The sequence below is a fragment of the Lacerta agilis genome, chromosome 14 (genome assembly GCF_009819535.1).
Source record: "Lacerta agilis isolate rLacAgi1 chromosome 14, rLacAgi1.pri, whole genome shotgun sequence".
Classification (NCBI taxonomy): Eukaryota; Metazoa; Chordata; class Lepidosauria; order Squamata; family Lacertidae; genus Lacerta; species Lacerta agilis.
In genome coordinates, this window is record NC_046325.1 from 5,502,658 (window position 1) to 5,514,933 (window position 12,276).

Sequence of the window (12,276 nt, forward strand, 5' to 3'; positions counted from 1 at the left end):
CCAGTTACGATCCTCAGCACCTCTGGCAAACTACAGCTCCCAGGATTATTGGGGGCGGCGGGGGGGGGAGAGAGATCTGTTTTAAATGCATGGCGGTGGATGGAGTTTGCATGCTTGAAAGTTCGTCACCACCCCCCAAAAAAGAATGCTGGGAACTGTAGTTTCAGTTGAGGGTGTTGGGAATTGTCTCCCTGTGAGGGGGCAAGAGTGTGAGGGGCAGACCTTCCTAAACGCCGCATCTAAACTGTGCTGCTGCAGCAATGTTGTGGTTTTAATGTACTGTCGTCTCTGAATTTTAATGGCTGCGAAAGCACTCTGGAAATTGCAGCTCATTCAGCACCTCTAACAAAACTACAGTTCCCAGGATTCTATGGGGGTGGGATCCATAGATGTTTAATGTTGTGTAACATTGCTTTGAATGTCTTGCGGCCAAAGTTAGTGGCCACCCCAGTTAACGATGTTTGTGTAGATTTGTGTGTGAATAAGTTCTGCATTTTGTCTCGCTTTACTCATCCAACATTCTGCTTCACTTAATGGCTCCAGTGACTCTTACACCTATGAAATAAAAATATCTCTCTAGCCACTTTCACTGCACCAAATTTTATATCCCTTTGTCATGTCCCCCCTCCCCTTAAATGCATCTTTCCTAAGCTTCCATACACACTACATTGAAAGCACGTAACTTCCGCCAAAGAATCCTGGGAACTGTAGTTTGCTATGGGTGCTGGGAATTGTAGCCTGGTGAAGGGCAAACGGCAGTTCCCAGGAATTTTTTTTGGGGGGTGGGGGGAGCCATGTGCCTTAAATGTATTTAGCTTTAGCTAAAAAGTGCCAAATGTTATTGTATTTCCTCACAGAGGAGCTGCTTCCAGCCCCTGGATCAATTCGTAGCTCTGTACTATTCCCATTCCCAGCTCTTATTGGAGTGCGGGAACCGGAATGATACCGTTTTCCCCCAAGACTGTCCTGTTCTTAAGAGACCCTCCTGTTGAATACCAAAGCGACCCTCTAGAAACACAGGACAGAGCTTCCTCGAGCGCCGGGGGGCCAAGAAATAGTGAACTGTACCTCCCCTGTCAGAGACAGGCACCTCCTGTCCCTAAACTGTGCCGGCTGCCCTTTATAGTAATGGTTGTTTTAAGAATCTGGGTCCAAGTTTGATTTGTTTTCCTCTTCCTTCCCTGTCCGTTTTTCCTTGCGTGTCGTGGTTTCTCAGATTTTCAGGGACCCTCTTGTCTCAACTGATTGTCCGTAAGCCACTCTGGGAGCCTTGTTTTGGCCGAAGAGCGAGGTAAGAATGCTCTAAATCAGGCATAGGCCAACTCCGGCCCTTCAGATGTTTGGGACTACAATTCCCATCGTCCCTGACCGCTGGTCCTGTTAGCTAGGGATGATGGGGATTGTAGTCCCAAACACCTGGAGGGCCGGAGTTGGCCTAGGCCTGCTCTAAATACATAAACCACGGGAACTGGGAAGGCATTCAGGATGGGACCGAGGAGGGCAGTGCAAAAAACAAAAAAGGAGCGCCACACCGTGGTTGTTCTTTTAAAACACAGAACTGTTTATTCGGAGTCGCGATGAGGGAGAGAAGGAAAGAACGGGAAGGGGTCAGGCCTCGGACTCGGCCAGCCCCATCCCTGAACAGTAGGAAGACAGCGTTGAGAAAGGCACCTCGGAAACTCCAAATAAAAAGACTAAGAAATATTAACATTGATCCTCCTCCTCTGCGAGGAGGCTTTTCCTGAAGACGCAAGGCCCGCTTCTGGTCAGCTTTCCCCAGACAAACTCTCCCCAACAAGGAGCCAGACTGCAGCCGCGCACCTCCCGATTCCTCTCAGCTCCGGCAACGGCCGCCTACTTCCTTCGGCGTGGGATTTTGGGGCCCAGAGGTTCCTGGTCCATCAGAATCTGCAGCAAGTTGGAAACGAAAGGGATGGAAGGTTAGATAAAGGAGCCCCTAAATTGTGGGGCTCCCTCCCCACAGAGGTGGGCCTGGAACCTTGGCAACGCAGGTCTCACCCTATGCTGCCGCCCAAGCTCTTTGCCCTGGTCTTTTGGCGCTTTAGATGTACCGAGTTCGAGTTCATGGTGTCACTATTAGTATCTAAAGCCACTTGGGACCCGTTCTCCTCTGAGACAGCCGAACCGCAATATTCCCGCTATCTGCAGAACCGGCAAGCGCCGCATAATCCTCATTTGTAAGAAATCGATTTCATGTGTGGCAGCACCTGCATGCTGGAACTCCCTGCCTGTTGACATTTCTGCAATGCAGCGGGTTGGACTAGATGACCCCTAGGACCCTTTCCAACTCTTAATTTTTTTGGGGGGATTCTAATTTTATTATTATTAAAGGTTTCTTGGTTTACAAAAGTATGTGCAACGTCTCTTTTCTCAAGTTACATTTTTCTACAGATCAGCTTCATTTGTTGAGACATTAGTGTTACATTAGGAAATGTTACAGGTGGGTAGCCGTGTTGGTCTGCCATAGTCAAAACAAAAGACTGGAAAGACTGGAAAGAGAAGTGGCTGAATTGCAACTAATCACCAAACTTAAAACCATGGAGAAACCTGGTCTGAACAAAGACATTGGATTCTTATCTCATTATACATGACAAAGCTATCTTTAGCCATCTCACCCCTGGCCTTTCCCTGCAAGACTAATTGCAGCCGTTAAGCTGATCACCCATTCCCACCACCCTTCTGGGTAATACCCCTCCCCACTCCCTCACTATATTTAAGGAACTGGTGACTTCTGTTTCAGTGTATCTGAAGAAGCGTGCATGCACACGAAAGCTCATACCAAGAACAAACTTAGTTGGTCTCTAAGGTGCTACTGGAAAGAATTTTTTATTTTGTTTTGACATTAGGAAGAGAAAGGGGAACGAGGTGGAAGGGGGAATGGTGGGAAGCAATGCTTCGATTCTACTTAGTGTAGTTTTGTGTCAGTGTCACTTGTGTGGGTTCTCTTTACATTTTCCTTTGGTGCTGAGAGAAGTTGGAGCTGGCCAAGGGTGGGGTTGGCTGTCTTTGTTTGGCTGTCGTGAAATTTGTTCTCATGTGTGGGTAGGGTGTGTGTGTGTTATTGGATCAGCAGGCCCGTGTGGCTTCATTTTTTCAAAGTAATGAGTCTTGTTATCAACGACGTTTTAGGTTAGCTAACCTTAGTTCAACTAACATAAAATAGTTTGGGAGTAAATTCCCCCTACTGCTCTTTATTCTTTCATTGTTTTTTGCAGCTTTGTTAGTTGGTTTTTGCAGCTTTGATAGCCTTGTCCTAAAGTCTCTCTAATTAATTTCCCTCTGAGGAAACGGACTATATCCAGTGAAACGAGAAAAGAGCCGGCATCTCTTTAGGGTTTTCGTTTTGAGGGTTTTCATTTTAGTTGGATATATTGTTGTTAAATTCCATATATAGCTGTTTAGGGGCCCTCACCCCGGTTTTTTGAATTTGAGTTTAGTTTATTTTGGTTTATATCTTCGCAATTTCTCCATCTCGTTTCAGGGATTGTCACGGCCGAGTCTTTGTACTTTTATTCTTTGGTTATTATATCGCATGATTGTCTTTTTGTCTTTTCGATATATTGGATCAGGTTAGGCAGATTGATTCGAATGCTGTTGGTGGGTTCTTGCTGTTGTCTTGTTGGCCAGCTCTACATTTCTATGACATCATGAAGATGTCATCACTGCGTCACTTTCCCAGCACCTGCTAAAAACCTTTTCGTTTACACTAGCCTACCTGGGCACGTGGGACGCGGGTGGCGCTGTGGGTCTAGAGGTTGCCGATCAGAAGGTCGGCGGTTTGAATCCCCGCCATGGGGTGAGCTCCTGTTGCTTGGTCCCTGCTCCTGCCAACCGAGCAGTTCTAAAGCACAAAGTGCAAGTAGATAAATAGGTACCGCGTTTCCGTGCGCTGCTCTGGTTCGCCAGAAGCGGCTTAGTCATGTTGGCCACATGACCTGGAAGCTGTACGCCGGATCCCTCGGCCAATAAAGAGAGATGAGCGCCGCAACCCCAGAGTCGTCCGCGACTGGACCTAATAGTCAGGGGTCCCTTTACCTTTACCTACCTAGACACGTAGAATGCTTAAGTGTGTTTTAATCTGCTTTTAGTTTATCGTGGATCTTATTTATTTTTTTGAATATCTTAAATAGTTGGCTCATAATTATTTTTGCTGATCATTTTATTCTTTTTCTAAATGGCACTGAGGTTCGTTTTCTTTTTATATGCCCGAGATTAAGAGTCTACCGACTGAGCTGGAACAGTCTCCCTCGGGATGCGGTGGACTCTCCTTCCTTGGAGGTTTTAAATTAAATAATAATAATAATAATAATAATAGCAACATTAATTAATTAATTAATTATACCCCACCCATCTGGTTGGATTTCCCCGGCCACTCTGGGCAGCTCCCAACAGAATATTAAAAACACGATAAAACATCAAACATTAAAAACTTCCCTAAACAGGGTTGCCTTCAGATGTTTTCAAGCAGAGGTTGGAGGGCCATCTGCCTTGGATGATCTAGTTGAGATTCCTGCACTGCAGGGGGTTGGGCTAGATGACCCTTCCAACTCTACAATTCTATGATAACCAAGTGGGATATAAATTTTACGAATAATAACAGTAGTAATGAAAATGAGTTAGTTACAGTAAGAAAGGAAATCTCAAGCTTTTTCCAGCCCAAACCCCAGGGATCAATCCCCCACCCCCCCAACCCCCGCTTCAGATAATTTCCTTTCACCTTGACCAAACGCCCTCGATAAGCTTCGTCATCCTCGGCCGGCGCCCGAGGGGGCAGCATCACAGCGGGAGAGTGTCGCCGGCAGACGTTCTCTACTTCTTGCAGGGTGTAGAGGACGGCTGGGTCCAGGGAGTGGCTGTTGATGAGGCTGACCAGGTACTCCTTGTAGTGTGCCCTAGGAGCAGGGGGGGGGGCGTCAATCTCTGTGGCGCTCCTGCCACCTTACACAATAAATCGGCCCCTTTCTCTCTGTCCACGTGCGCCACACCAACCCTCCGGGTTCACACCTCCCCAAGTCCCTCGGCGATTACATAACACGGGAACTGGGAACCTCCATCCCGGGGGCCGCCCCTTACGATCTTCTCTATCTGGCCACGAGAACTACCCCCCCCCCCAGGTCATACAGCCTCGCTTTGGGCCCAAAGAGTTAATTAATCTGTCCTTGGGCCTGTGGCAATTCCTCTGACTTGCCCAGACGGAGGATAAGAGAGGAGGAGGAGGAGGAGAAGAAGAAGAAGAAGAAGAGGAGGAGGAGTTTGGATTTGATACCCCGCTTTTCACTACCCGAAGGAGTCTCAAAGCGGCTAACATTCTCCTTTCCCTTCCTCCCCACAACAAACACTCTGTGAGGTGAGTGGGGCTGAGAGACTTCAGAGAAGTGTGACTAGCCCAAGGTCACCCAGCAGCTGCATGTGGAGGAGCGGAGACACGAACCCGGTTCACCAGATTACGAGTCTATCACTCTTAACCACTACACCACACTGGTGTGGTGATGGCACACTGGACGTTGATGGCATCCGTCTGTCTCGAGAGACAATGGAGTGTGCCTTTGGAGGGTGAAGTCAAAAGGCTGTGTTAGCAGTGACCTCCTTGGGGCGCAAGCCTGGGCAGTGTGTCTGGAGGTCCTGGGCTGCCCAGGCAACAAGACCCCCCCCCCTGGCCTGGCTGATGTGGCCCAAAGGAGAGCAGAAAAAGACGTTTGGCACCAGCTTGGCTGCAGGAGTTGCCGGAAGGAGGCACACAAGGAGCCATCCAACCCCCTCAGGGACTCCACTCCGGATTTGTGCAGCGTTTATACTCTTGTGCCTTTTGTTCTCCCAAAGATGCCCCACAAGGCAGCGGAGGTTGAGGATCAGAGCTTTCCTTCTCCTGGATAGGCTCCCTTCCCAGGTAGACGAGCCCCATCTGCCCCTCACTTTCCTCTACACCAGGCTTCCTCAACCTCGGCCCTCCCAGACGCTTTGAGACTACAATTCCCATCATGCCTGACCGCTGGTCCTGCTAGCCAGGGATCATGGGAGTTGTAGGCCAAAAAAGATCTGGAGGGCCGAGGTTGAGGAAGTCTGCTCTACATGCAGAAGCCGCCATCTTGACCGTTAGAGCCACTTTTGGTCTCATCTGCCCAATCTCTTTGCGTTCAGGGGGAGCCCCTAACTCACCAAGGGTTTGCGACCCACCGGCTCCCCACACCTGGTTTTGCTGGCCAGTCGAAGCCGTTCCAGGGGTGCGGCCGCTGTCGCATCCTGAGAGCATCCAAGAGCCACAGGTGACAGCCGAGTGCAGGGTGGGGACCAGAGGTGAACAAAATATCCCCAGAAGCACCTTGTGTCCCAGAGAGGGATGTGCAAGTACAGAAACCAGCCTGCAGTTTCCCACAGCGCTTCGCAAAAAATGGCGTCACTCACTGGCAAAGGCCAGCGTAACCGGCTTTGGTTTCCTTCCCGCACGGCTCGTCCTTCAGCCCGTTCATGGTCTCCTTCTGCTCCATCACACGGCATCCGCCTGAAAGAGGAAGGGCAAGAGGGTCGCCATGTTAAGTTTGCCGTTTATTTGTTCATCCCTGCCGTTTTGCAGAAGTAATCAAGGGGGCTTACACCAATGTGTAAGCGATACGGGAGAAAATGAGATTCAGGAGGACCCCAGACTAAGAAGCAAAACATAACGAGAGTTAAAACCTCACAGCGAGAGAAGACTGATAAAAACAAAGGTTCGAACAAACCCAGCTCAAATAAAACCGCCCTCGCCGCTCGTCTAAAAGTAGGGCTAGATCCAATTTAAATACTGTTTTATTTATTTCGAAGCGTTATAAAGCGCTCGATATTTTTAAAATGTCTCCAATTTATGTGGTACGTACAACTTTTGAGGAGTTAGCGACCCCCAACAAGGAATTCTTACCACCCTAAAAACACAAAGTCCTACAAACCCCAGGATCCTTGGCGTGGAAGCTGTGGTGATTAAGCTCGTCTTTGTTTTTATTTTTTTAATTAAAGATTTTCTTGATTTTCTTTACAAAGGTGTGTGCAATGTCTCTCTCGTATTTTCCCCATGTAATATTTTCACAAATCAGTTTCGGTCGTTGAGACGTTAGGGAGAGAAGGGGGAAAGAGGTGGGTGGGATGGGGAGACAGGTGAGGTGGGGTGACAATGTTTCTATTTTACTTAATATATGTAGGGTTTGGTGTCAGTGTTTGTGCAGGTTCTCTGTTGATCGCTTGTGCTCCTTTGGCGGCGAGAGAGGTCGGGGTTGGCGTAGGGTGTGATTGTTCATTTGTGGTTGGCTGTGGTGATCTTTGGTTTCCTGTGTGAGTGGGGTGGGTGGGTGTTTTTGATCAGATTAGCCATATTGATTTGTATGCTGTCGGTAGATTTTTGTCATTGTCTTGTTGGGCTGTGGGTGTGATGAAGGGGAGCCATACCGGGGTGAAGGTGTCTTCTTCTGTTTGTCCCCGTGTCAGTTTCAGGTTACTGGTTAGTTTTTCTAGTAAGGCTGTTTCCCACACTACTTGGTACCATTGGTCAATGCTTACTCCTGACAGGTCTTTCCAGTGTCTGGTTATGACGTTTCTGGCTGCTGAGAGTAGATGGGTTATGAGTTCTTTGTGGTGTAAGTGGCCATTATTGTCTTGGAAGATGTTTAGTAAGACCAATTCTGGGGTGATTTCTAGCACTTGCTTGGTTATCTTGCATATTTCTCGTGTCGTTGATGTCCAGAATGGTTGGATTCTGCGGCACTCCCACCACCTGTGGAAGTATGTGCCTGTGGAGGTGCACCCTCTCCAGCATTTTGGTGAAGTTCCTGGGCGTATTAGCGCTAATTTTCTTGGTGTTCGATACCAAGACAGACCGTTAAAAGAGGAAAGGCCTTTTGCCACACAGGAAACCACTTCTCTCCTTGACTAGCCACGTTACCCACAAGTCTTTGCAAAAAAAAACCCAGCAAATTAGGTTATCAAAAAAATCTATCGATCAGCAAGTAAGGACGGGGAACTCAGACATGCTCTTGGCAAGCCAGGCTTCCCTATGAGTCAGAGAAACTATAAAGTTGGAAGGGACCCCTGGCGGTCATCTAGTCCAACACCCCCCCCCCCCCGTAACACAGGAGTCCTTTAGCACTCACCTCCAGGGGTGGCACGGGTCCCGGCCGGAGGATCTGTATTGAACACGATGTTGTTGTCCTGGGATGGGGAGATGTCAAACGTCAACTCCAAATGGACACCTCGCCTGGCCTTCCCCACCCACAAAGACCCACCCCCCTCTGCTTCTCCCTCCTGCGCCCTACCCATCATGCCTTGCCCTTACACTGACCTGTAAGAGGTGCTGCAGGCGAGGCACGTCCCAGTCACGGAGGTAGAAGAGGCAGTCTCGGGGGTGGTGGCCGTGGAGCGAACGCCTTATAGGGCACTCGGCAATGGGGCATTTCTGCTGGAGACGGGAGGGCGAGAGAAAGCGAGTTGGTGAGACGCCCCAAATAAACGTACCCAAGATGTTTCCTTCGCCCTGGTCCTCCAACAAGGATGAGCGTTTGGGTCCGGGGGATCGGCAACCAGAAGCCCGTGAGCCGAATCCGGCCTCCTGTCAAGCGCCGCCTGCCTTTCCCCCCCGGTTGGCAACCCCCCGACTAGCGCCCTTCGGAGCTCCCTTACGTTCATGGCGTAGAAGGTGCTGTAGCAGCCGCTGCAGAAATGATGCCTGCACTGGGAGCACTGGAAATGCATGCAGCCTCCGCGGGCCAAAGCGTAGGAGAACTTGCATTTCGGACACGCTGGAAGGAGGGAGAAAGGGAAGGAGGGCGGTTAGGAGGCAGAGAGAAACGGAGGAGATTCGCTGCTCTCTTCCCTTCTGCCGAGGGTCGCCACAGTTATGATACTGGCCAATCTTTTATCAAGGGCTAGACTTTATTTGCTCTCCTTCTGCCGGTCGGTGGGATTTTCGGGCGATGATGAAAGGCTCTGGTCCCTGCCAGGACGCAGCAACCAAAACTCTTAATCTCAGAGTCGGGGGTTCGAGTCCCACATTGGGCAAAAGATTCCTGAATTGCAAGGGGTTGGGCCAGATGACCCCCGTGGTCCCTTCCAGTTCTATGATTCTGATCTACTGCTACGTGCCACTCTGATCTCCAAGCGGTGGGAGACTCCCGGTGGGAGAAGCCTTCCTTTGGTTTCCTCAGAATGAAGGAATCCTGCCCACAGCCGCCCCTGGGTGGGCTCGAACCGCCAACCTTCCGATTAGCAGGAACCCTTACCAATTCCATTCTCCTGCAGGTAGACCGCCAAGCCCTGGGCCTGGTACTCGGGGTCGTTGGTCCGCTTCCACTCCAGGAAATCGTCGCAAGTCAGGCCCTGGTGCTGAGGCTCCCACTGGCCGGGGAAAGGTGAAAAGAGGAGAAAGAATTGAGGAGGAATCCTAACATTTGCCCTCTCTTCTTTCAGTAGCAGAAGCGGCAAAGGAGGTAAAAAAGGGGGCTGGGCAGGGACTGGGTTCATCTCCAGAAGCCTCTCCTCCTCTTCCAGCTACCATCACGAGGAAGGGCCTTCTCGGTGGTGGCACCCCTGCAACGGGTATCCTCTCCACGGGACCCTCACTCAGTGGCTATGTTTTCAGTGCGATCAGTTTCCCCAAGGACAGAATCGCAGCACTGTCACACCACAACGTGACCAAGAGAAGGAGCCTAGCACAAGGCTGTGCAGACATTCAGTGGCCCTTTGGGGTTTACTCGGGGAAGGAAGCAGAGGGAACCCCCTTCCCTAAAGGACCCCCTATTTAACTTCCTGCCAGGAGCAAATGTAGTGATATGGGAGAACAATCGATGACATCGAATGGTGTTGCCCTCACTGATCATTGTGTTTGTGTATTTGTGTATTTATTTGTGTGTGTGTGTGTGTGTGTGTGTGTGTATTTTGAAACACTGTTTGCTGTCCGGGCATTTGGACACCTCAGAAGATGTGAGGCAGAATATAATAGGCAATAGCTGTATAATGTTAGGTTAAAATAGTACATAAGAAGCTAAGATTGTGATTTATTTTTAGGTCATTTATTATGGTTAATAATAAGTTGATGGAGATAAGATGCTAGAATAGGATTAAGAATAATTGTAAAATAGGATTTAAAGTAGTTACAAAGTTACTACAGTAAATTTGAACTGAACGCAGAAGAGAGGACGTGAGGAAGTCCCCCAATTAAGATTTGAATTAAGGTTATAATAACTAAATAGGTGTGTTTTTGTGGTAGGTGGGTTGATAGGTATGTATTTTGTTGGGTTTTTTTGTTTGTTGTTTTTTGTATTTTGTATGTATTTGTTGTATGTACGTTTTTGTTTTGTTTGCTTTGTGTTGAAATATCAATAAATTTTCTATAAAAAAAGAAGAAGATGTGAGGCAGGATTGGTTTGGGAGGTCAAAGAGAAGGTTTCCATCTATGCCCGGATGCAACTGGCCGCCATCTTGAATCAAGATGGCGGCTCGAACTTTTCAAAACGGCACCGACTTTAACCCTTGATCTCAACAATGGACTGGCTTCTTGGGTTTCTGGGAAGAACAAAGCAACGTCAAAGCTTCGAGAGAGAGAGCGCGTTTGTGTGAGAGATATCTATGGACCCAAATGGCTACCCCAAGGCTCCTCGCAAGACACAGCCGCTCCCAGCACGATGGCAGCCCCTTCCCTGCTCCACAAGCACCCCGCAGGAAGCGGCCTCGCCCACCTGACGCTTGCACTGGACGCAGAAGCTCTTGCGGCACTGCGGACATTTGGCCTCCAGCTGCTCAGACTCGTAGATGAAGCCGAAGGAGCACTGGAGAGGGAAAGAAAGGGAGAAGCGATCGCAAGGCATCCTGGGAGTCCTTTCTCCCGACCTCAGGCTCTTATAAGAGCTGGACACTTGTCACAATTGAGGAGGAGGTGACAGATGGGGAATAAACAAGCGAATCAGTGAGAAGGGCCGTAGTTCCTGTTATGAAAACTTCCCGCGGGGGCAGGTTGAGAGACTGACCCCCAAGGCGGACGAAGCTTCTGTGCCCTCTGGCTTCAGGAGTCCAGGGGCACAATGTAATATGCGATTGTTTCCCAGCTTGAAAAACAACACGCATCAGCCAGTAAGGCTAAAACCTACTTTATTGTAGATAAAGAGCAGAATGTCTCTGCGTAGCAGCTCATAATTCAGAGCTGTCTGTTAAAGCGTCTTGCATCTCCGATGCAAAACTGAAAGTAAGGAGTACAACAGTAATTACAATGACATCACATGTGTGTGGGCTACTATGGCCAGTGTATTTCTCACAAAGTGAAATATGACTCTTAGTCAAGTCAGGTGTCCTCGCTTCTTGCAGCTCGGCTTGTAATAATATCACAACAGTTCCGGGGTAGAACAATCTGCTCTGCGCGCAGAATGTCCCGGGTTCAAATCCTGGCATCTCCAGGTAGGGCTGGGAGAGACTCCCTGACCCAAATCCCGGAGAGCTGCTGCCGGTTAGTGCAGGCAGTCCTGAGCTAGATGGCCCAAGGGCCTCGCTGGGTGTTAGGCAGCTTCTTGTAACTAAGAATAGCTGAGTACATCACCTTTGGCACCTCAGAGGTGGGCGAGACCTAAACGCAAAATAATAATAATAATAATAATGCACTTGCAGGGTGGCGAGAGGGACAGGTTTGCATGGATTTCACCTCTCCCTTAAGGCACCTCCAAAGCCCTGCCTCGTCTCTCAGTCACGCTAGAGCGTGACCGAGGAGGCAGACTTTCTTTATATGAAACATGTTGACTCGTTTCGAAGTCGTTTGTCTTTCCGGAGGATGCCCCCTTTGTATCCACCCAGCCTCTGCTTCCCTTCCCAAAAACAATCCTTTACTCACATGCGTGCACCACTGAAACTTCGAATCGCGCATGAGAACGCGCTCCATCAGCTTCTTGTTGAAGAGCTCATAGGTCTCGGGGTCCAGGCAGCCGCGCAGCTGTGGGGAGTTAAAGGAAGCAGAACATGGGAGGGACAGAAGAAACGGTCCCTTCAGGTGTAGTCTAGACAGGACAGGAAGCAGCAGGGCTGCCCTTGAAGATGACAGAGACAGGGCTTGTTCGTCCACTGGGTTAAATAACTGTTGACTTATAAAATAGGTGACTGAGTTTTACAGGGGTGTGCCATTTTCTCTCTCTCAATCTCTCTCTCTCTCTCTTTCTTTCTTTCTTTCTTTCTTTCTTTCTTTGGGGCAGGGTGGGGGAACGCCATTTTCTGACTAGGGTTGCCAGGTCTGCTTCCAAAAAATAGCGGACAAGCGGG

At 49.3% G+C, this 12,276-nt stretch overlaps 1 protein-coding gene across 3 annotated transcripts in view; it reads right to left on the bottom strand.

The window, feature by feature from the left end:
* Nucleotides 1-1,537: 1,537 nt before the first annotated feature.
* Nucleotides 1,538-12,276, bottom strand: part of RNF31 (ring finger protein 31) — a 33,705-nt gene continuing 22,966 nt past the window's right edge. For 2 of the 3 annotated variants that reach the window (XM_033169830.1, XM_033169831.1), the window contains exons 14-22: nt 11,855-11,953; nt 10,716-10,805; nt 9,261-9,375; nt 8,662-8,780; nt 8,324-8,440; nt 8,136-8,193; nt 6,424-6,520; nt 4,739-4,913; nt 1,538-1,908 (exon numbers count right to left, since the gene is read on the bottom strand). In XM_033169830.1, the coding sequence (XP_033025721.1) occupies nt 1,855-1,908; nt 4,739-4,913; nt 6,424-6,520; nt 8,136-8,193; nt 8,324-8,440; nt 8,662-8,780; nt 9,261-9,375; nt 10,716-10,805; nt 11,855-11,953 (924 nt within the window). In that variant the 3' untranslated portion in view covers nt 1,538-1,854. The remainder of the gene's footprint in view (nt 1,909-4,738; nt 4,914-6,423; nt 6,521-8,135; nt 8,194-8,323; nt 8,441-8,661; nt 8,781-9,260; nt 9,376-10,715; nt 10,806-11,854; nt 11,954-12,276) is intronic. The other variant, XM_033169832.1, reaches the window with a different exon arrangement.